Source organism: Suncus etruscus, chromosome 4 (assembly GCF_024139225.1).
Source record: "Suncus etruscus isolate mSunEtr1 chromosome 4, mSunEtr1.pri.cur, whole genome shotgun sequence".
Lineage (NCBI taxonomy): Eukaryota > Metazoa > Chordata > Mammalia > Eulipotyphla > Soricidae > Suncus > Suncus etruscus.
In genome coordinates, this window is record NC_064851.1 from 101,299,315 (window position 1) to 101,324,182 (window position 24,868).

General features: G+C 35.5%; 1 protein-coding gene across 1 annotated transcript in view; it reads left to right on the forward strand.

Moving 5' to 3' along the window:
* L3MBTL3 (L3MBTL histone methyl-lysine binding protein 3) overlaps window positions 1-24,868 on the forward strand; it is a 124,614-nt gene that overhangs the window by 21,632 nt on the left and 78,114 nt on the right. The window contains exons 2-7 of the mRNA XM_049771161.1: window positions 4,127-4,243; window positions 16,108-16,219; window positions 16,598-16,672; window positions 18,046-18,205; window positions 20,101-20,227; window positions 22,348-22,432. Of these exons, the coding sequence (XP_049627118.1) occupies window positions 4,142-4,243; window positions 16,108-16,219; window positions 16,598-16,672; window positions 18,046-18,205; window positions 20,101-20,227; window positions 22,348-22,432 (661 nt within the window). The 5' untranslated portion in view covers window positions 4,127-4,141. The remainder of the gene's footprint in view (window positions 1-4,126; window positions 4,244-16,107; window positions 16,220-16,597; window positions 16,673-18,045; window positions 18,206-20,100; window positions 20,228-22,347; window positions 22,433-24,868) is intronic.

Below are 24,868 nucleotides of genomic sequence, written 5' to 3' on the forward strand. Positions count from 1 at the left end.
GCGTAGAGCCAGGAGTATCCCCTGAGCACTGCGTATGTGACCCAAAGCCCCCCCCCCAAATAATAAACAAAAATAAACATTGGAGTGCAGAGGACTTTTCAGCATTTTCACTGAATAATTGGTAATACCCAGTAATAACTTTTTTATTTTTTCTTACTTTATCCATTTTATTCACAAAGTACACATACTGATTTCTATAAACTTATAACTTTGAACAATAAGCTGGGTTTTGGAATCGTTCTGTTCTAAGGCATAACCTAGCAAAAAAGTGAGTTTAGCTAAAAAAAAAAAAAAACTCAGATAAGACTTGAGACAAAACATGAGAGCAGTTTCAGAACAAGTCCCAGACTAAAATCAGACTAATAGACTCCAAATCCTTCCACCCAGTGTGATTTGGGTTATTAAAACTTTCTGAAAATCATTTTCTTTAGAGGAATAATAAAACATCTCTGTTTATGAAAAGTAAATGAAATGTATAAATTGAAGTTTTGAACTCTTTCCTGTAGGAATGTAAGATTGTATAAGGTAAAAGGGTACATTATACCTGAGTCTTAATGGTATTAGGCATACAAAAATTATGACTTTTCATATGGGCTGAACCAGATAATATTTCCACTAGCAGTTAATAGCAGTTCCCTTTCAACCCACCCAATACTTCTGCTGGTTTCTGGTCTTTTTGATACATGTCATTTCACTAGTGTGGTACGATACCTTATTTTGATTTTTATTTTCTTGTTAATATATGATAAAAATTCATATTCTTCTTGGCCATCTTTATGTCTTTTATTTGGCTCTTCATGGGCCACACCTGTCAGAGATCAGGGCTTACTCTTGGCTCTGCACTTTAATATAATTCCTGGTAGTCTCAGAGTATCATATGTGGTGCCAGGGATTGAACCCATTCAACCATATGTAAGGCAAGTTACCCTACACACTGTACTATTGCTGCATCTTCCTATTTTTGGAAGTGTTCATTTATCTCCTCTTCCCATTTTATTGGGTTTTTGGGGGGACCAACTTGGCAGTGCTCAGGGATTACTGGATCTGCCTTGTACAAGACAAATACCCTCTCCACTGTACTGTTGCTCTGGCCTCGTCCCCTTTCAAATTGTTGGTTATGTTGTTGTTGCCTTTTATGAGCGCTTTATATATCATCGATATTGTCCTTTATCTGGTACACAGTACAGTACACAAAATACGTTATACATCTCCCATTCAGTAGGATGTTTTGAGTTGAGTTGCCATACAAAATTATTTTCATTTGATGTAGTCCTATTTGTTTATTGTATATTGTTGAAAATGCCTTTGATGTCTAGTTCCTGGAGCATTTCCCCTATATTTTCCTCAAAGCATTTGGTGATTTGTGCTCTGTTGTTGAGGTCTTTGATTCACTTTGAAAAAACTTTGTGTATAGTGTAAAATATGATTCCAGTTTAATATTTGCATGTTATTATCCAGTTTTCTCAGTACCATTTTATTGAACAGACGTTTACTTCATGTGCCTATCTCCTTTGTCAACGTTTAGCTTCCCATAAATCTGATGATTTTTTTCTAGGCTGTAAGTTCAAATCTATTGGTCAGATAGTCTAACCTTATTCCAGGGCCCTCCTGTTTTTTTTTTGTTTTTGTTTTTGTTTTTTTGGTTTTTGGGCCACACCCAGCGGTGCTCAGGGGTTACTCCTGGCTGTCTGCTCAGAAATAGCTCCTGGCAGGCACAGGGGACCATATGGGACACCGGGATTCGAACCAACCACCTTTGGTCCTGGATCGGCTGCTTGCAAGGCAAACGCGGCTGTGCTATCTCTCCCGGCCCCGAGCCCTCCTGTTTTTATTACTATAGTTTTATAATTTAGCAAAGTTGAGACATATGAAACTTTCCAACTTATTTTCTCTCAGAATGGCTTTGGTTATTGGAATTATTTTATTATTTTATACAATTTTTATTTGTGATCATTCTAATTTCTTAAGAGTATAATTGGAATTTTGATGAGGATTATGTTGAATTTAAATAATTAATCCGTAATCATTTTCTCAGTTGTTTTCTAAGTAGTTGGATCTTGAGGATCTTTCATGTGTTAGCATGCCATAAGCAAATAGTGAAACACCTTTACCCCAGTTCCTGTGATTTATTTTTCTTGCTTACCTGCTGTGAACCATTTTTATTTTGGAAGATTGCAAGTACTAATACTTGACAGTATTGATGTTTTTTTGTTAAGGTGACTCGATATTGTTAAACACTTTAATTGAATAATCATTAATTGCATATAGGAATACAACAGGTTTGTCTGTTGGTTTTATATTCTGTGATTTTATTTTACTGGTTTATTATTTCTAAGACATTTTTCATGGGACTTTTAAGGTTTTCTAAGTGTATTTGTCATTTGCAAACAGAAACTAGCTTTTCACTTTCCAACTTGTCTCCCATTTCATATATTTTTTCTTTCCTAATTTCTGTTTATTTGCAATCTTACACACTGCTGTATCCATTTATTAAGGATTGCAAATACTAATATTCACTGCTATATCCACTTTTTAAGGATCGCAAATATCCATTTATTAAGGATTAACATTCATTTTTTATTTATTAGGAAGGATTCTATGGTAGGAAAATTTCTTCCCACTAATAATATCCATAGGTCTTATGCAACATTATTAGTATAAATCCTTATTTCTTTTTCCAGAGAGTAAGTTGATTTCCTTGAACCATCAAGAGGTGACCAGTGAGGTATTCTTGGTTGTTGGTTGGTTTTAAAAATCAGTATGAATACTTGGATTTAATTTTGAAGTGTTTCAATTCACTGCTGCTAAATTCAGTCAGCAGAGCCTCTTTAGGTTGTCTCCTAAATTGTTCTAATTTGATACTCTATTGTCTTTGATAGTTTCTTACCTTTCGTTTGACAAGATTTCCAAAACTCACCTTTTACTTTCTCTCTCAGTGAACACTTTTTTCTCTGGGGCAATGTCATAGAATTTTCTCTAGAGGCCACAGTTCCATCTTCTATTTATGGTCGATTAGGGTCTATTTTCTGAACTTTGTCAGTGACCAAATCTAGAAAGAAAATGCATGTTTTTAAAAGATATAATATGAATTTTTTCTGATACTTCTGTTCAAACTTCAGACTCATTGGTCTTTCACTCTTTTTTTGATACTAACATCATTATTGTTTGTTTTTATTAAACCTAAAAACATAGACTATAGTCTTAGAATAATAACATCATTCTCACCACCAATTATATGGAAAAATTTGCTATGAATAAAAGTTATTAGGTTCACTGGTTGAATTGGTTGTATTAACATAGCATTATTATTGGTATTTGCTGTATGTTTTGAGATTGTTTTATTATTTCCCAGAGCACCAAATTGGCAGATTTTCAACAGATTTAAATAAATCAGTTTACTGAAAGAATCAGTCACAGTGCATTTGTTGTCCTGACAGGACCAGTTTAATTGATATATATAGTGTAGATGACGGCACAGAATGGACTGAATTTTCTTGTTCTTTTTTATGATCTATGTGGCCTTTTGTGTTTATTTACATTTTATATTTAATCTATCCTTTATTCATATTTATTATGTTTTCAACGTCCTAGGTCAGGAAAAAATACTTTGCAAAAAATCCATTTTTATGACATCATTATTTTTTTAAGTGTTTGTGTTATAGAATACTGCATTTTTTCTTTTAAGAATAGCAGTTTCAGTGATACTTTCAATTTAACTTAGAAGTCTAATAATACTTTTCCTCCAACAATTGAACTAAGATAAATAAATAATTAACTACGTTTTAAGCACATAATTAAATAATTTAAGCACATAATTAAATAAGTTTTAATCCACATATCTAGAATATAGGGATCAAGAAAATATGTACTTACTCAAAATTGAATAACCAACCACTAAAATAAAAGCTGATTTTGCAGGGTCTAAGCAATAGTATATACTGGGTAGGGCTTTTGCCCTTAATGCAGCTGGTTTGGGTTTGATTTACTGCACCCAGATGGTCTACTAAGGAGTGCCAGGAATAAGCCCTGAGTACCATCAGTTGTGGCTAAAAACAAATAACAAATTAAAAAAAAAATTAACTGATTTTATAAAATTCTACTTTTTAATATACTTTTTGCTTTATAGGTTAAAAAACAAATCATGACTGAATCTGCCTCTAGCACAAGTGGTCAAGAGTTTGATGTTTTCAGTGTTATGGACTGGAAAGATGGAGTTGGTACGTTACCAGGAAGTGACTTAAAGGTAAGGTGTCTTTATCACATAAGTTACATACTATGCACATTTTTTTACATAATTTGGAATAAGTGGATTAGAATCATTAAGTATCATGTAGGTTTTACTTGATGCTTAAACCTGTACTGAAAATTCTCATGACACTTTGAAATGCTGATGGATTGACAGATACCTTTGACACTGGGGTAGCTGACTGATGAATATTTCTGCTATATGTGTTCATTTTGTAGAAACTTATTTATGGCTTCAAGAAGAATCATCTTGGTATTAACTGTTCATGGTAGCCAATGAATATAAATAGTAGACTTAAAAGAAACCTAGCTTTCATTTTCTAATAACAAACTTTATACTTCATGTGAATAACTACCCTCCCTGTGTCCTAGTTTCATAAAAATTAAATAGAAACTCTTGTTTTTCCTTAGATTGCATTAAAAAAAAACTGATACATGCCAGGGAAATAGTATAGGGTCAATGCATATGTCTGGATCTGGCTTTACTCTCAGTACTACACAGTCTCAAGCAAGTCAGACTAGAAAGCTTAGACTTCCCAACCATTGTCATTGTGATCCTGAAGGTTTCCAAGCACTGCCTGATCTGGCCCCAAAGAACAAAAAACACTGCCAAGATGATATCCTTATGCCCCTATACTAACCTGCTGACCTAGTTGGTTAGTTCTACAGGGATGGCATCCTGATCTTTTTAACATACCTTGTGAAAATGCACCCCTTCTGCCTTTGCAAACAAAACAAAACTGGATAAACTGACTTAGGAGCTGGGATGTGCCTGAATGCTTAAATGCAGGCTTTACCTGCATGAGACCTTGCGTTTGATCTTCCTGCACAGAAAATAGAATAAAACTAAATTAGCAAGATTCTTCACTTTTCTTATTTATATTGCTAATTTGTTGTTCTTTTTAAATATATTCTTTTGAGGGCAGGGCACAGGCTTTTAGTTTTGCAGTCAGGGATCACTGTGGGCAGGCTTAGGGAGACTATGTGGGTATACCAGGGATTCAACCCAGGTTAGCCAATTTGCAAGGCAAATGTCCTATACTGTACTATCACTCGGCGCCTCCAAAATTTATTCGTTTGTTCAAAAGCTTTTCTTTCCTGTGAAGGGTTGATTCATATGGATGAGAACTCTTCAGAAAGCAGTGCTCTAATGTACTCACCCTGCCACACACTCATTCACCTTCTGAACCTACTCTAGGATCAGCTCTGCTCCATAAAACATGCTTGTGCAAGCAGGTATCTGGAAAATCAACCACCCCTACCCTTCAGTTGTCATTTACCTTTTCTCTGATACTGTCTCTGGGACCTTGAACCTGTCTGTGACCCTTTAGACTTTGTATTCGCATTTAGTCACTCAGGTGCTTGAACCTTTTCAACTTATTACTTGACTCTGTTAGTTCATTATTGAACTCTTTTAAACTCTATTAGTTCAATATATGAACTAATAGCAAACTTGGTTTGCTTCTCTACTGCGAGTATTCTTTTTTGTATTCAGTAGAAAGTTCCTGTCTCTGAATATTGACTTCTTGCAGATAGTCACTTGCTAGTTGCATTAGCTAAGCCTTTCTGTTTCATTCACTGGTGAGATTTGGACAATCTGCCCATCATTGGGACTAAGAATTGAGAATATAGCTGGTTAGGTTTAGCTTAGTATTATGTGTCAACTTATCTAAGTTTAGCTTAGTAAAAACCTATTACAGTAAGCTTTAATGAAATCTGGAGAGTATATTTGGTTTTAAATTTTAATTCTGCCTGATGTTGAATATGTTAGTATTTTAGGCTTATTCCTCTTCAGCAAATTGAGAAATTAAATCGACACTTGGATATAATATATGATCTTTTACAGTGTTCTTCTGGTTTAGACAAAAATAGAATGCAAAAACAGCCACGTTCAGCTGTTTTCAGGATTTACTTTGAGCTCTGTTCTCAAGGATCACTCCTGACCATGCTTAGAGGACTATATGAGCTGCCAGGATTGAACCTAGGTCAGCTGTGTGCAAAGGTAAATGTCTTACCCGATATACTGTCTCTCAGGCCCTGAATGCAGAAATATTTGAGATAGAAAAACTTTAAAATTCTTATCGTCTTCCACATATTAACCATATGAATTTTGGCAAGTTCTTTTTTATTATTATTATTGTGGCCAAAGTGAGTTATAAATCTTTCACAGTAATATTTAAGGTACACAGTGACAATGAATAAGGGCATTCCTACCACCAGTGTTGTCCTTCCTCCACCCCTTTTCCCAGCATGCATCCCACTTCTCCATCTTTTACCCCCCAGGAAGCTAGCGTAGCTGGTCCCCACTTGTACAGCTTGTTGTAGATTGGGTATTGATTCTGTTGTCATTGACTTTGGGTTTGGTGTTTGAGTCTGATCATTTTTTATTTCCACTAAATGTTCATATGACGTTCTGGTCTTGGTATCATCCATATTCCCCCTCTCAAATTATGAGGCTGAGCAAGATGATTCTAGTAATGTGGTTCTGTTGTAGGCAAAAAAAGAAAATAAAAAAAAAAAACAAATATGCACAAACAAAATAAATAAAAATAAAAAATGTAAAATAAAAATAAAAACCTAAAAAGCTAGAAGGAATCATCTAGGTGTTATAAATATCAATTTAGAAGAAGGGGGGAAGAAAGGAAAAAAAGGTAACAAAACAACACAAAATAACCCCAAAACATATAACAACGAAGTTGTAACAACAAAATACAAAAAATACAAAATTTAGCAAAGAAAGAAGAAACAAAAACAAAAACCAGCAACTACGAAAGACAAACAAAAAAATCCCAAAAAAACAAAAATATCCAATACAGACAAAAAAAGAAAAAATAAAATAAAACAACAAAAACATAAGCAATCAAAAAGCCCCAAACCAGCAACTACTTAAAAAGGTTTGTGTTTCTTCTTTTATTTATTTATTTACTTATTTATTTATTTATTTATTTATTTTAGAAAAGGCACAGTAAGTATTGGGGAATTTAGAAAGGGGATTCCCTTGGCCTAAGAGATACAGGGTTTCTCCGCCCTTGAAGAATACTGCCATGGGAACTACTACAGACTCCATACACAATCATTTTCACACCCCAAGGTCTTTTTATGGTGCCAGGAAACTTTCCGCTCAGTTGTGGATGATAACATCAGGCATCTGTAGCTAGAGATCTTGGTATTTGCGTAGGTCATAGGACGAAGGCTAGGAGAGAGATTTTCTTTATGGTTCTTGAAGTTCTGTTTCATCAATGTTGTTATAATCAGTCTTCTGCAATTAGTGGTCTTGGTTTTTGCTCAAGTCCTTAGACAAAGCCTCGGATAAAGTTTTTCTGTGAGATTCCAGAAGTTCTGTTCAGTCACAATTGTCAATGTCAGACCTTTAGAATTAGAGATCTTGGTTTTTGTACGAATCCTAGACCTAGGCCTAAACTAGGACCTTTCTGTCTCATTGGTCCTTCGAAAGGTTCTGCCAAGATCTTGTTTGTCAGTCAGTCTTCTCTAGTTAGCAATTTAGGTTTCTGCATTAAGCAAAACCTGACATGTCTTCTGGTTTCATCATACCATTAGGTGATGAGATATGGCAACCTTCTCTTAGATCAAGTTGCTAACCATGTCCTCGTTATCAGGATGTCATATCAAAACTGGTGCAGATTGGTGCCAGAGTGGTATTAGGAGTTCCCCAGGGAGAAGTTTGGTTCCTGGTGCTGTTGCTGGGATCTCTGTTGGTTCTGCAGCTGGGATCTGGGGTTCTGGTTGGACGGTCGCTGTCCAATCATAAGGAGTCTAAGTTGGGACCACATGACACTTGCTCAGGGTGGGAGGTGTCTCTGTATTATAAAATGTAAGGGTTCTTCTCTAGTAGATAAGAACTTTTTTATTTAATTTTTTTGTTGTTGTTTTTGGGCCACACCTGGTGACACCCAGGTTACTCCTGGCTGTAAGCTCAGAAATTGCTCCTGTCTTCGGGGGAACCATATAGGATGCTGGGGATCAAACCCAGGTCTGTCCTGGATCAGTCACCTAACAAACGCCCTACCACTATGCTACCACTACCACTACTGGCCCCAAACTTGTTTATATTTAAGAATATTTATAAAACGACACCTGTGATTTCTATGCAAAAGTGGTTATGAGGATTGAAAAAATAATAAAAAACAATTAAATTCTTTGTGATACCTTTCGTAATCTCCCATTTTTTGTTGTGATTTTTGTTTGGGGGCCACACCTAGAAGCCTAGGGCTTACCTACTAGCTCTGTGCTCAGGGATCACATAGGGCAGGGGTCTCAAATTCGCAGCCCGCGGGCTGTTTGCGGCCCTTGTACAACATACTGTGGCCCGTGGCTGGCCTTCAAATATCACAGTATTTGCGATTATTCTCCTACCGAATAATAGCAATAAAAATCGCATTAGTAAGAAAAAAAATCACATTAAACATTTGCATACCCTGAGCAGTTTTGTTCGGGTTATGCAAATGTTTAATGAGATCTTTTGTGATTTTTTCTTACTAATGCAAATTTTTATTGCGAATATTCGGTAAGCGATTAATTGTGAATTAGATCAGACGTCATTTCCACTGCTCCTGCCCACTGTCCCTTGCATTATCGGAGGCCTAAGGGAGAGAAGGGAGAGAAGTGTATTACAGATTTAGATTTTGTCATACCTTCATCATGACTTCATCAAAGCCTGCAGTGAAGAGAAAGATTGATGACGAGCACAGACAATTTCAGAAAAAGTGGGAGATGCAGTATTTCTTTGTTGAGCACAGGGGCATCCCCACATGTCTTATTTGCTCAGAGAAAGTTGCAGTGCACAAGGAATACAACTTGAAACGCCATTATTCAACTAAACATGCTGAGGAATGTGCAAAATATCAAGAAAATGAGCCAAGCGGGTTGCCAGTCTTAAAGCATATCTAATGAGGCAACAAGATTTCTTCAAGAAAGCAACCAAAAGAATGTTGCATCAGTCGAAGCTAGTTACATGGTTAGTGGGATGAAAGCTAAGGCAGGGAAAACCATTCACAGAAGGAGAGTTTGTTAAAAAATGCATGTTACAGGCTGCAAGTATTATCTGTCCGGAAAAGAAAGGTCAGTTTAACAAAATCAGCCTTACTGCCAACACTGTGGTAGAGTGCATTTCTGACATGTCAAGTGACATTTAACATCAACTGTGTGAGAAAGCAAATGTTTTGATGCATACTCAGTTGCTCTTGACGAGGGCACAGATATAACAGACACTGCGTAGCTCACAATTTATGTCCGTGGTGTTGATTGCAATTTTGAATTGACAGAGGAGCTGCTCACAATAATTCCAATGCATGGCCAGACCACCGCTAATGAGATATTTCGGCATCTGTGTGATGCCAATGAGAATGCAGGTTTGCCATGGAAGAGGTTTGTTGGAATAATAGCCGATGGAGTGCCATCGATGACAGGGAGGAAAAATGGACTGGTGGCACTTGTTCAAAAAAACTTGAAGAGGAGGGTGTAGAGAAGGCCATTGCTCTTCACTGCATTATCCATCACCAGGCCCTTTGCAGTAAATGCCTGCCATGTGACAATGTGGCAAATCAGATCCAGGGGCCTAAAGCAGAGGAGGTTCCGAGCTTTATTCGAGGAAATGGAGTCAGAATATGGAGATGTGCTCTATTTCACTGACGTACGTTGGCTCAGCAGGGGAAATGTCCTGAAAAGATTTTTTGAGTTGAGAGAAGATGTGAAAGCCTTCATGGACAAGGATGGGAATGCTGTTTCTGAGTTGAGTGATCACAAATGGCTCATGGACTTAGCTTTTCTTGTTGACATAACACATAAGCTGAATGTATTAAACAAGATGTTACAAGGCCTGGGGCACCTTATCAGTGCTGCGTATGGCAACGTGAGAGCATTCTCCACAAAACTTGTGTTATGGAAATCCCAGCTCTCTCAAACAAACCTTTGCCATTTCCCAGCATGCAAGGAACTTGTGGATGCAGGCATACCATTCAGTGGTGAGAAATATGTTGATGCTAATTTTAAGCTAGAGAAGGAATTTGATCACAGATTTGCAGACTTCAAAAAGCTCAGAGCCACTTTCCAAATTTTTGTGAACCCCTTTTCCTTTGATGTGCAAGATGCCCCTCCTGTGTTTCAAGTGGAGCTCATTGACCTGCAATGCAACTCTGATCTCAAAGCCAAGTTCAGGGAGATAAGTGGAAAAGCAGACATGAATGGGCAATTTTTGAGAGAATTGTCCCCAGCTTCCCTGAGTTTTCCCGTATGTTCAAGCGCACCATGTGCCTTTTTGGGAGCATATATTTGTGTGAAAAGTTATTCTCCACATTGAACTTCAATAAATCAATGTACAGGTCTAGACTTAATGATGATTATCTTCAAGCCATACTGAGGGTCTCAACTGCTTCCTCTATAAAGCCAAATGTGGTTCAGATTTGTGAGAAGCACTGTCAAGTCTCTGGCAGCAAGGAATAGGCAAAAGATGCCATGTTCAGAAGAACTGTTCATGATCTTCACTCAATGTCCTATTCATGTTCAGAAGAAATAATTAAAACTGTTAATAATGACATTTGAGGACTATTTTTTGTTGAAATCCCTTATGTGGCCCTGCCTCACCCCGACTTTGCCTCCTGCGGCCCCCAGGTAAATTGAGTTTGAGACCCCTGACATAGGGTAAGGGATATATTAGATACCAGGGATTGAACATGGGTTGGTTTCAAACAGATCAAAGCCTTTCCCACTCTTTTATTTATCCAGTCCCTGTAATCTACCTTCAATTTCTTTTTCCTTCTATATATTTTTCCCCATGCTTCTTCCTATCTTCTTTTGATGTCAGTGAAATGATTAAATTGCTAATATCTCCTGGGTTTCCTAAGCAATGGATCTTAGAAATAAACCTATTGTTTTTTATTAAGCTAATCAAACAATGAAGCCACTTAGTGGATATTATTTATTTGTCTATTGTTATTTTAGTCTCATCTTATTACTTGGGTAATTTTTATGTATCTGATTCAATTTGTTGACTTTAAACAATGTAATGCTATACTCTAAAATTTTACAGTGGGTCACAGATGTAACTCAGTGGTAGAGCAAATAGATTCTGTGTGTGAGTCCCTGGGCTCATTTCTCAGCACCACATAGCAGATATGACTATTTGTTGTCTTTTTTTTAACTATCAAAATGGGTAATAGGCACATGGCTTTTTCATAGTAAGTAGTATGCTACGGAAGTCAACCTTCTAACATTAATATAATTAGCACAACTAACATACAAAAGTCAGTTTCTATCATAGGAAGAGATAATTGTTTTGAAAAAAAACTTTTCTATAAAAGGCTCACGAATGCTTGCCAATCAAACTATATTATTTTAGCATTTACCCATATCTTTTGTGGTAAAGTTCAAATCCTTTGAACAATAGTTTGTTTTGATGGTCTGACTCCTTTTCTTTCTGGAGGCATCTCCTTTTCTTGTTGGGTATCAACCTGTTTTCCTTTCAAACTTGTACTGCTAGTTCACACCTTGATTTCTTTTTGCTGTTTGCTGTTGATGGATTCCTTCTCTTTTCACACTGGACTCACCAACTCTTATAACAGAAATCTTTGAGAATTCAATCTCCAATGATTTCTTCTCCTGCATTTTTTAAAAATGTAGTTCTTTGTATTAAACCTTTTGACTTAGTTTCTATTACTATTATTACTTCATAAGTAGAAAACAAGCATAGAAAAAGCATTTTCTGAAGGTCAGACAGTTATTTGGGGGCAGAAATCAGTGTTCAGAACCAGACTTTTCTGATGTTAAGATGGAATTTCCTATCAGAATAATTCTATTTGAAGAAAAAAAGCATTTTCACAACAAAACATATAACTAAAATGATATAACCATTTAGAAGGGGTTATTACTTTACTTGGAGGAAGTGTGGTGGATATAAAGAGCAGATGTCAGGTGTATTTCAAGTACCTGAAAATAGTTGGGCATCTCAGTGACAACTTTATGGAGGGTAAATATGGGAGGAAGAAAACTAGGGCATTTGAATAAGCAACTAGCATAAAAATGTATCGTAATATGAGAAAACAGCAAGTGTCTGACCCTCTTGAAAATATTGTAGTCATTAATAAGACATTTTTGCTTATACAAATTGTGAAAATGTTACCACCAATTTGTTCTTTAAATGCAGATGAGGGGCCAGAGAGATAACATGGAGGCAGGGCATTTGCCTTGCATGCAGAAGGATGGTAGTTCGAATCCCAGCATCTTATATGGTCCCCCAAGCCTGCCAGGAGTAGTTTCTGAGCAGAGCCAGAAGTAACCCCTAAGTGCTGCTGGGTGTGACCAAAAAACAAAACAAAACAAAACCAAAACAATAAAATGCAAATGAGTATTTGCCAGCCTGAACACTGCAGGCGACTAAATATGTTGGAAATGTACATGCTTGATATTCTCTGTCCCTAAGCAATTTCTCTACTAAAATTTCTAACAATCTAAAATTAATCTAAAAAATTATGCCTTTGGGTCATAGGATTTAATCCTTTCAAATCCCTCAGAAAAAAATAATGAAGATATCCTCTAGAGTGATAGCATCTTATCAAGTACAAATAGTTGCCACTTAATCTAAAACAAGTTGAATCAACTTGTGTAGAAATCAACAGTTTAGAAAACCAGTGGAGAATTCTGAGTTTTTAGTGATTTTTTTTGTTGTTTTTTTTTTTTTCTTGATAATCAGAAAGTTTATTTACCTGTTGGAATAGTTTCTTTATGAAAGGCTTTTCACTTAAGACAGATTGGCAAGTAGAAAACAGAATTTTGGTATCTAAAATAATAAAACAAATAAAATTAGCTAACAGTATCTTTTATGATCTATTATTAAAGTTGGCAAAAATAGGCAGAGGATTCCTCGTCTGCAAGAAAAACATAAAAAGGAAATCAGTTAAATGTGCTGGCATAGGTTGTGGCAAACAAGCAAATGAGACTCACATTTCCTTGTTTAATTGTTTTCTGACCTTGTACAATTATTTTCCAGTTGACCTATATTAAAAAAAAGCTATGTCAGTTTATTATTTGATTTGTTTAATTTCTTTTATGAAATGTATATATTTGGTATCTTAGTTGTAGTGTAATAATTTGATACAATTTATGTACTATTCTCTAGTTTAGGAAAAAAAAACTTTAAAAAAAGAAAAAAGTGATGGTATTGATTGCATTGCTTTAGTAGTTCCAAAACAATTAATGAAAACATTATAAATTGGGTGTTTATATTAAGTAAAAAAGGAAATGTGCCAGTCATTGGGAGTTACATTATAGAAGTTTGGTACTATTTGCTGCTTTTAACAGTTCATATTGTTTTTACCTTTTCTGTAGTCATGATAGAAACATCCGTCCAATAGAGATATTAGGAAAAATACATATATACATATATGTATATGTGCGTATATGTATGTCTATTTTTAGGATATTTTGATAGGCTATTTGAAAATGCTTTAAGGTTAAGTTTTGGGTTTTTGTGGGGTCTGCATCTCAGTCTTCTGGGTCCTTCTGGAGGTGCTCCAGCAGGGGTGAGAGTAGACATGCAGTACCAGGGATCAGGACTCCTGCATGTAAAACATGCGATTTCAACCTTTTGAGCTATCTCCCTAGCCCCGGAGGGTAATTTTTGTAGATAAACAAACTGGTTAGAGGAACTGGAGCAATAGCACAGCTGTAGGGCTTGCATGTGGCCTATCTGAAACAGAACCGGGTTCGATTCCTGGCATCCCATATGGTCCCCCAGCCTTCCAGGAGTGATTTCTGAGCCAGGAGTAAGCCTTGAGCACCACCCGATGTGACCCAGAAACCAACCAAACAAACAAACAAACTGGTTAGAGTAGATGTATCTTTACTTTCCTCAGGTTATTAGTGAACTTTTGAGAATATTATGAAATAAATCTCAAACCCTATCCCTGGGGAAGTATCTTTGTCCGTATACAATTATAAATATTTATCTACCCCTGGATCTGTGGTTTACAGTAGTTAACGGAGTCCCCATTGTGTTTTTTTAAATACATTTAGAGGTGATTATTGGTAATATATATTGGGGAAGGAAAAGAGAAAAATCACTGGAATGGAATATTGCATTTAACTTGGAAGGTATTTTAGCCTGAAGTTTACATATATCATAGGCTTGACTATTAATTTGAAAATCTTACTTTTTTTACTTTCTCACAATGTAGAATATTTTTCAATTTATCAGCAAGTTGGAAATAAGCACAGGAAACTTTTTATTTCATGGAAATGCTTGCTGTTCTTTCACATTTTTATTTATCAACTAGATATAAATTAATATAAATATATAATGAAACAAAAATTACTTAACTGAGTTCCTGCCTGTTTGTTTAAAGATTTTCTAACAGAATTGATATTTTCTCATGTTCTTTAATGTTATTAATAGTCACAATAGCTTGTGTTTTCTACTCTTGCCCAGTAGATGGTACTATGAGCTTTATTATGAAATCGATTGATTTCAGAGGTAATCATTAAGTTTTTTCCTGAAAAAGTTATTTTTAGTTGTTTTCCTCCCACTTCAATTTGCTGTTGTGTAGAATGGTATATTTAGGTGAACACACACTAGGTATAGCAAAAACATATTAATTGAATTTATGTCTGAGTTCTGAACTCACTGTTTACCATATAGTATGGTGAAGACTTTTTCACTTTGCTATTTGAACTCCTTATGTCTAGAAGGCATTTAATAGTTATATACTATATGTGGGGAATTATTTTACCTTGTGAAAAGACTGAATTTAGTTTTTGATTTTTTTTTAACCAAAGATTTTTTTAAGTCTGGATCTGATTTACTTAATCAAATAATTTTTTATCTGCATTGTAACCAAGTTGATTATTTTTATTGTGAAATGAAGGATACTATTTAAATAATGTTTCTGTGTTTACTCTTTATTGTTTGTGAGAAATCTAAATGCTTTAAGTAAAAAGTTGCACACATTTTGAAAATTTTGATCCTTCTAGCTCTTCATCATCTGATAAAGTAAGTGGGTCACAAATGTTCTCCTATATGGAAAGGCAAGGAATACCAATATTTTAATTTCACAAATATGAGAGCGAGCCTAGTTGTTTCTAAGACAAAAGCTATAGAGGTTAACTCTTCCTTACACATAGTAGGCCAGGCTGTTACAGAACCATTTTGTTTGAGGTATGTTATCAGGTATGAGGAAATTTTCAGTGGTTGGAGTCAAAATGTCTGTGGAATCACATGGCCCAGTTCTTTAGTGATAAAATTGGCAGCCTGGAGCTAGTAGACCTACCTGTTCAGATCACCTAGATAATACCTGTTGTTTTGGAGGGCTAGAGGTGAATATAGTTAGAATTTTGAAGAGCTTTGAAAGAAGTGTAATGCTGGAGATCATGTGGATTTTTATCCATTTTATTCACATCCTGAAAATTAAGGGCATAAATTTGCAAATCCTTACCGAAACAGAGATAGTGCTTTTCCTTGAACTAGGGAACTTAGGCGAGCTAAGTTGATTTCTGAGAAGACAGAACTTCCTCTCACTAATATTGATTACTAAATAAACAAGATAATAACAAAACAAATAAAAATAATTTAGCACAAAATTGTCTTTGAAGTTATAAGTAAGGGATCCTTTTCTGCAGGACAGTTCAGGATTGGTTGTTTGTTCTTAATTTGTCCTTAGTTCTCTCTTCTAGTTCCCCTTTTCTGAATTTCCTGAAAGTTGGTGAAATGCAGAGGGCATTGCTGGAAAAATCTATCTAGATTTCATTATTTATCTTATTATTAAAACAGTTGACTTGCTTCAAGACTATGTGTTCACCATTAAATGATTATTGTTTCAAGCATGTTTATAAGTTTTGACTCTACCTCTTTACTAGTTTCGAGTAAATGAATTTGGAGCCCTGGAAGTTATTACAGATGAAAGTGAAATGGAAAATGTTAAAAAAGCAACAGCTACTACAACTTGGATGGTGCCAACAGCTCAAGAAGGTAAAAGTAGATCATCTATATTATCATTTCATTCTTTTGAGAGTTAAAGAAAATGAGAATATTTAAAATTCAGATTTTGTTAGTAGGTGGAACTTTTGAAAATCCTGGGTGATCTGTGTCCCATGTTCTTAGGCAAATTTCCACAATGAAACTGATGTAGATGTACAACCTGCTTTTGTGTTTTAAAAGAACTCAACTGTCTTCTTTCCTAATGTGAGACCTATAATAGCACAAGGTTAATTGGAAATTATCAAGTCAGTTCATGTTATAATAGCCTACCCAGGTGATTTAGCCAAAAACCTGACACTTTTTCTCATCTACTCTGATGGTTGTTAACTAACACCTATTTGCTGATGACTCCTAAATCTATATCTCCAGCCCCGACCTCTCCCCCGAGCTCCAGGCCCGTATTTCCACCTGCCTACTGGACATCTCCACCTGGATGTCCCTCAGGTACCTCAAACTCCACATATCTGAAATTGCAATTCATTTTCTATTTCTTTCTCCCCTTACCCCCAAATCTGCTCTTCCTTCTATAATCTGTATTTTGATAGTTGATAGTAATTTCATCCACATAGTGGATAAATAAGACATCTAGGAGTCATCTTGAATTTGTTCTGTCCCAATCCCAAAAGTCTGTTATTTAATCCTGTTGGCTTTGGTTTCCTAAATATGTCTTAGATCTGGCTTTTTCTTCCTTGTTAATCCCTATCATTGCCTGGCCTTAATCAGCTCTCTCCTGAATTGTTGCAATAATCTAAGAAGTCACTCTGCTTCCTATGTCTATACCGAAGTCAGAGGAATTCATGCTTGTCTGACACTTTGCTGTTTTCCTGTTACCTTTTCAACAGAACATACCAAGACCTGGGTGGCCTGCACCCATGTTTGCTTTATCTCTTGCACTCTGTTTTGTTACTTGTACATTGCGGTCTGTTGGTCTATCATTGCTGGCAGCACAGAATTACTTATAATTTTCTCAACACATCCTAAGTTTTTCTTCCCTTTGCCCATGTTGCTCTGACAGAGATGCCATTTCTCTCTTTGTCCTATTGGTGAATTCCTCTTTGGCCTTTAAAACCTTGTTAAAGTTTTTATCAGAAAATCTTTCTCTGTCCTCCTTCTAAACAAAATGAACTACTTTGTTCTCTTTACTATTTCTTGAATTTGTTCATAATTCAGTAATTGCATGTGTCACATTTAAAAATAAATTCTGGCTTTCTTGCTTGTCTTCTAGATTATTAGCTCTCTTGAGCAAAGACTAAACTGTCCTTATCGGTATCTAGTATAAATTGGTTCCTAATAAATGTTTGCTGAGTGAATGATTAGCTTAATGATTCAGGTGAAAGAAAATGTGAGTTCTTCAATAATTTAGAAAGCTATGATTAAGGAGATCTGCTACATTAAAATTAAGATAGATGAAGTTTTAAAAGTTTAGTAAATCAACATTATTCTTCAAAATGTTCTAAATATGAAATAACTCATGATGCTTTTAACATTTTATCAAATATATATAAATAGTAAATCTAATAGAATTTTATTCGTTTTATTTTAAAACTATAGAAGAAATCTGGAACAACCTTTATTTATTACTTTTTACAGATTTTTTATTTGTTTTCGTACATAAGTGATTCCAGTAATTCCTTGAAGTTCATCCTTTTATCCATCCCAAACTCTATTGTTTTATCATTCATTCAACAAACATTACTTCTTTTTAATGCTAACAATAGATTAAATTTTGCTAACAAAATTAATAGAAGAAAAAATGTCTAATTAATTAAAATGTGCTTGGTATGGTTTTCTAACTTTTTCTTATTTTCATCTTTTAGTCTTTTCAGAGAAAACTGGGATGCCTTTCAGGTTGAAGGATCCAATGAAAGTAGAAGGGCTTCAATTCTGTGAGAACTGTTGTCAGTATGGCAATGTAGATGAGTGTCTTACGGGAGGAAACTATTGCAACCAGAATTGTGCTCGACATAACAAAGACAAGTAGGTTTGGCTCTCTTCCATCTATAAAATGAGTGTCAGAGTCCAAGGTCACATTGCTTAAATATATTGAAGCTTTGTATTCTCTACTGTTTGTCACCTGTTTATGCCTTTTACCCTTTTAACTGTCTAGGAAATGCCATGGCCCTGATTCTGTTTAAAAAAACCTTGACTGATCTAAGTTGTACTGCTTATATCCTACTTGCAGTGCAATCTTCTCTCTGTCTCTGTCTTTCTGTCTCTTTCTGTTGTCTCTCTCTGTGTCTCGTTTGTTTTTTGAGCCACACCTGGAGTATTTAGGGCTTATTCCTAGCTCTGTACTCAGAAATTACTCCTAGCAGGTTCTGGGAACCACATAGGGTGCAGGAATAAATCTTGGGTTGGCAGGCTCTAGAACAGGGGTCTCAAACTCGTGGCCTGCGGGCTGCAAATGGCCCTCCATACAAAATTTTGTGGCCCTGCCCTAGAGGAATCTTTTTTTGTTTTATTTTGTTTTAGTTGTTTGGGTCACACCTCCCAATGTTCAAGGCTTACTACTGACTTTGCACTCAAGGATCACCCACCCTGACTTTGCCTCCTGCAGTCCCTAGGTAAATTGAGTTTGAGACCCCTGCTCTAGAACCTGGGTTGGCCTATGCAAGGCAAATAAATGCCCTACCCACTGTACTGTTGTTCTAGTCCACTGTGCTTTTTATTGTTAGATATTTGTTGACATTAATTTGATTTTTATCTATTAGTATTTAAATTTCTCTGAACTACATACACATCTTAGTGAAATTGATGTTTGTGGAAATTTGAGAAGGTTTTTATGAAAACTAAGCTTTAAAAATGAGGAAAACATTTTTCACTGATTGGGAATTAACTGAAGAAAGAAAGTCATAATGTAATGAAGTTTTGTTGCTGATGTCAGCTAATGATTAGAAAATTAGCATCAGTTTTTACAGACTAGGTATCATTTGTTGGATATCTGTTTAACTTATCATGCAGAGGTACATTTTGCATATAATTATTTTTAGTAGATATCTATGACTTTTTATGTATTTTGTTGTTGTTCTTAGGCCACACCCAGTAGTGATCACAGCTTATTCCTGGCTCTATGCCCAGGATTACTCCTGGCAGTCTTAGGGGACCATATGGCATGTTGAAAATCAAACCCAGGTTGGCCCCATGTAAGGCAAACATCCTATCTGCTGTATTGCTTCTAAGTCCTAGACAATATTTTAATTTTTAGAGCCATACTCTGCTATGCTCAGAAGTTGCTCCTGGCTCTATCTGTAATCAGGGATCACTCTTAGTGAGGTTCTGGGGATCAGATGCAGATGCTAGGGGGTCAAATCTGGATAGAATACACGCATGACAAGGTGCCCTACCCACTAAACTATCTTTGCTCCATCATTTAAGTTTTAGTGGAGTTTCCCATGTATTTGAGTCAGCAAAAGTTTAAGAATTCTTTTTATGGGGCCATTTAGTATTTTATAGATTAGAATTATTTTTTTAGTAGATTTGTCCTTCTTATTGTTAAATTGCTTTAAACTACCTGAAATCGAAAATGTCTTCAAATAATCAGTACTTTTGGTAGAATGAGTGACAGATTGAAAGATTATTTTAAACTTACTATAATTTCTTTTACATATAGCCCTGATACCTTTTGAAATTACATTTAAGCTAATTTTCATTTTTTTCCTTTGTGAAAAAAAAATGATACATAGCAGTATCATATTTTACAATGGCTTGAAGTGTTCTTTACTGTGATATTTGAATGCTTACATATTTCTTCTGGATTGAATATTTTTCCTTTGGAAGGCAGTTTTAAAAAATAATTTTGCACAGATAATTAACATGTAGATGTTTGCTAGATATTGTTTCCTGTCACTGTTTTGGGTTTATAAACACAGCAGAGACCAGAAGGAAGAAAGGGACATAGAAGACATTGAAGAGGAAGATCTCAAGTGCAGTCGAAAGAAAAAAACAAAATTGTCTCTGAAAGCTGACTCCAAGGATGATGAAGAGAAAGATGATGAAATGGTTAGTATCTTACATGCAACTGCTATACAGAACAGATGTGTTTATTCAGTGGATAGTACCCTGAATAGATGCACCCAATTCTGAAGTTGCTTGAATTCAAGTGTGTGTTACAAAAACTTCTTGCTTTATATTCAGTAAAATATCTACCTATCTTCTCTATGTATCACTGTACTCTCAAATTAGGAAAAAATTAAATAATATTCCTTGGGATCAAAAAGGAGGATTGCTGACATTTACAGCTAGAGTAAGAGGGGCAATAGCAAAACCCTCAATTTTGCAAGTGGATCTTAAAATTTTCTCAAAGCAAAGTAATAATCATGTTTTAATAATTTGGCAAAAAATTATAAAACCAGGTGAGTCTGTAGAAAATGACAGAAAGTATCAGTATAGTTTTTGAAAACCAACACAAAAAATTTACTAATTAAAATAGAAATGTCTTCGTCCCTAAAGGATATATTAATTATTTTATGTGAAATAACAGTTTGGAGGTCCTAAGGTCGATTTTTAAATTTTTTTAAATCACCTGAGATAAAGTGAAAAATTTGCCGATAGTTGAGTTTTGATCATATAATGTTCCAACACCCATCCTTTCACCAGCTTTCATTTCCTACCACCAAATTCCCCAGTTATCCTCTAAATATCCCACCCCATCCCTAGTTTGCCCCTATGACAGTCTCTCTCTCTCTCTCTCTCTCTCTCTCTCTATATATATATATATATATATATATATATATATATATACATATATATATATATTTGTATGTATTAGTATTGAGTGACGATTATTTATTTGCTGGCTATTCTATTCTAGGGATAAGTTAGATTTCAGAAGGAAAAAGTTGCTTTTCACAGGGACATTGCATTCTTGAATGACAATAAAATAAACAAGAAACTTCAGCTTTGAGTAAATGTGATTTTGAGAATATCAGGGCTTTGAATTGGCTAAGTGGTATTGTCTGGGAGACCTAACTTGGAGAGTGATCTGAATAAGAAAAAGGAATCACTGATTTGTATAATTGGAAGTGAGAAGCCCTCAAGGTAGTAGAACTGCTAGAGAACAGTCTGAAAGGTTTGAGCATTTGTAGCGTATCTTACTTAAGGAACTATTTTCTTGAGCTTTACAGGTTTTAGGGAGGATAGAATAAAAGTTAAAGACGCGCATATAATAGTCCAAGTCATGTAAGGCTTTATGAAAGCCAGAGGAATAAAATTTTATTTTGAGTGTGATAGAAAGACATTGGAAAGATAGTGGCTAGCAAAATGCCTTCATATGATTTGATGTTTTTAAATAACTACTCTAATTTTGACACATGAGGGTGGAAATGAAATTATGGGAACCAGTTATGAATTTATGATAATAGACTAGAAAGTACTGTTCATGATAGAAGTTAATGGAGTTAGGTTAGTTGTTAGGTCCTCAGTATATGTGATGAAATGCAAAAGTAATCAGATATCTTAGAATTTTTGCAAACCAGAATTCTTGTTTTGCCAGATTTGACTGGACAATCATGCCATTTATGGAGATTGGGAAGGGAAGAGTAGAAAATTTAGAGTCTGGGCCTTTTGACTTTGAGTTGCTTATTAGACATTCACATGAAAATTCCCAGTAGCAGTTGCAAGCATTAGTGTGTAAAAAGGGATGAGGTTAGGGCTAAAGATGTGGTCTAGTGGTTTTGGCATACATGATTTTTGAAACCTAGAGAAATGGTTTCAATAATAAAGAGATACTAATTGCAGTAACGTTAGCAATTGATGAAAAAGAAATGAGAAAAAGGAAAAGTGATATGTGAGAAAAGTCAGAACAGAGTGGTCAAATAAGGAACCAAAAGAAGAAAGTTTTAAGGAGTCAGTTTTAAGTTTTAAGGACACATGATGTATTTGCTATTTCCAGGTATAATTCGTGGAAACATTTTTGTTTTGCTACCACCTCAGGCCAAAAACAATACAGTTCTCAAGTGACCTATATTCTCATTTTCCTTAAAAGTTATGAAGTGAAATTGAAGAAAAGTATCAAAAATGCTTCTCTGATACATTTCATTTCATTGGTACCAATTTTACTAATTTCATGAATGTAAAACAAACCAAAAAAAAGAAACCATAATTCATCTTTATTACTATAGGAGAACAAACAAGATGGAAGAATCCTGAGAGGCTCTCAGAGAACTCGAAGGAAAAGACGGGGTGATTCGTCTGTGTTAAAGCAGGGTATGTTGATGAAAGAAACATGTTTTACTTGTTACTTTATTAAACTTAAAGAATTTCACACAAGTAGACATTTTAATCTTAATTGTAACGTGCACTCTGCCAGTTAAAACATTGCTTTGAAGTTTCCTTTTGATTAAAAAATTTTGACAAAAATTAGGGCTTTGAAAAAGTAGAATAGAGAAAAATGGAAAGTAGCAACTTCGAGTATGTCAGAGCAAACATTGAGCATTTTCTTCTTTATCCATTATAGCTTTTTTGCCTTTTTACCAAGAACAACTAATTATTGTTTATATTCAAAAATTTTAGATTTTTAATGTTTATTTTAAACAACACTCTCCCAGTATGTGTTGCTCTGATTTTCCTTTGTCTGTTTTTCTTTCTTTCTTTTTCTTTTTTCTCTCTTTTTTTTTTTTTTGTTGTTGTTGTTGTTCCACTCCTGATTGCTCTCAGGGAACCATATTTGGTACGAAAGATCCAACTAGATCAACTTTGTGCAAGACAAGCACCTTAATTCCTGTTTTATATCACTGGAGCCTCTTTTTTTTTTTTGGTTCATTGTTCTTTGTTATGTTTTTACTTTTTTAATTGACAGAGGTTCTTTGCTGTTATGTAGCATTTTGTTCCTATATGGAATTCTGTTTTAGGACTTTACTTTTTTGTGGGGGGCACACCCAGTGACGCTCAGGGGTTACACCTGGCTATGTGCTCAGAAATTGCTCCTGGGATTTGGGGACCAATGGGATGCCAAGGGATTGAATCACAGTTCATCCTAGGTTAATACATGCAAGGCAGATGCCCTACTGCTGTGCCAATGTTCTGGCCCCTACGACTTTTTTTTAATATATTAGTGGATAAATTTGTTGCTTTAGGTCAAGCCTTTAGAGGCCTTAGTGACTTCCCTGGTTTTTTGTTGTTGTTGTTGTTTGTATTTTAGGTTTTTGATTTTGGGCCAAGCCCGGCAGCACTCAGGGGTTACTCATGGCCCTGCGCTCAGAAATTGCTCTTGGCAGGCTTAGGGGACCATATACTAGGTTGCTGGGAATCGAACCTAGGTCCGTCTAGGTTAGCAGTGTGCAAGGCAAACGTACTACTGCTATGCTATCACTCCAGCCCTGTGGTCTTTTTTTTTTTTTTTTTTTGATCTTTCACATCTTTTTAGCCAGTCCCCCTTCATAAATGTAAAGTCATTGCACTTTTATAACCACTCCTCTCTGACCAGTCTAATCGCCTACAAATCAGGACATGAACTTGTCCTTCTTCTTCACTGTCCTTTTCTCTTCAGTGAGACTAGATTCGTAGTCACTTGTTCATCTCTTAGTTTCTCAGGGTTTGAAATATTTTTCCCTGCTTCAAACACAAAGCCTGACTTCACACTTCTGGGACTAGATGACCTAAGATTAAGGGATATTTCTTCATTACTGTCTACTATGCCTTATCAGTTAGCCCTTCTCTCCTGCTCTTTATTACTTTCTACACTTTATTTCTCAGTTTTCTCTTATTATATCCAGTTTAAAATTTTTCTCTTTATTTACTGTTTTTTTTAAATAAACATTGCTAGTTTTTTTTGAAGGGTTGTGGGGTATCAGGCACATACTTGCCCGTACTTGGGGCTACTATTTCTATTTTATCTAATTTATTTATTTATATTTTGAGACCACACTGGTAATGCTTCGGAATTACTAGCCTTGGCTCAGAAACTACTCCTGGTGGGCTTGGGGGATCATATGGGATATCAGGGATCTAACAAGTGTTGATTGCATTCAAGGCAAGCAACTTCCATGCTGTTCTACTACATTGGCCCCAATTGACTATTCTTAGCTTTGTTTTGGGGGATCTCTCCTAGTGGTATTAAGGGAACCATGAAATAGCAGGATCAGCCACATGCCTTGCAAGTTCCTCAACACCTAGACTATCTCCCAGTCCTACAAGTTAACATATTAATTGGTTCAGATCTCACCTTCAAAATAACTTCGTTCAGTTTTTACTATCACACTGTTATATTCTTCCTATCATTTCCACTATAATTTTTCAATTATGTGTTTTCAAAATTTGTCCCTGTTATATTGAACATTTCCTTCCTCTCCAAGGTTAGTCATTTACTAGTCACTCTGGGCATTGGCCTTTTTTGTCCTTAACTTCTCAGTCTTCTAGGAAAAGTTTTTGAACATTCCAGCTTCTAACAGCCTTTGCTTCCTGTATCTAGCCTATATAATAATGTTCTGACCTGGTTTTCTATTCTGTTTCCTTCATTTACTCTGTTTTCCTGCTTTTTAATCCTCAGAACAAAATTTTTGCTTGTTTTTCATTTTGGGGGGAAGAGGCCACACCCAGCACTTAGGAGTTACTTCTGGCTCTGTGCTCAGAAATTATTCCTGGCATGCTTGGAGACCACATAGGATGCTGGGAATTGAACCTGGGTTGGCCCTATGCAAGGCA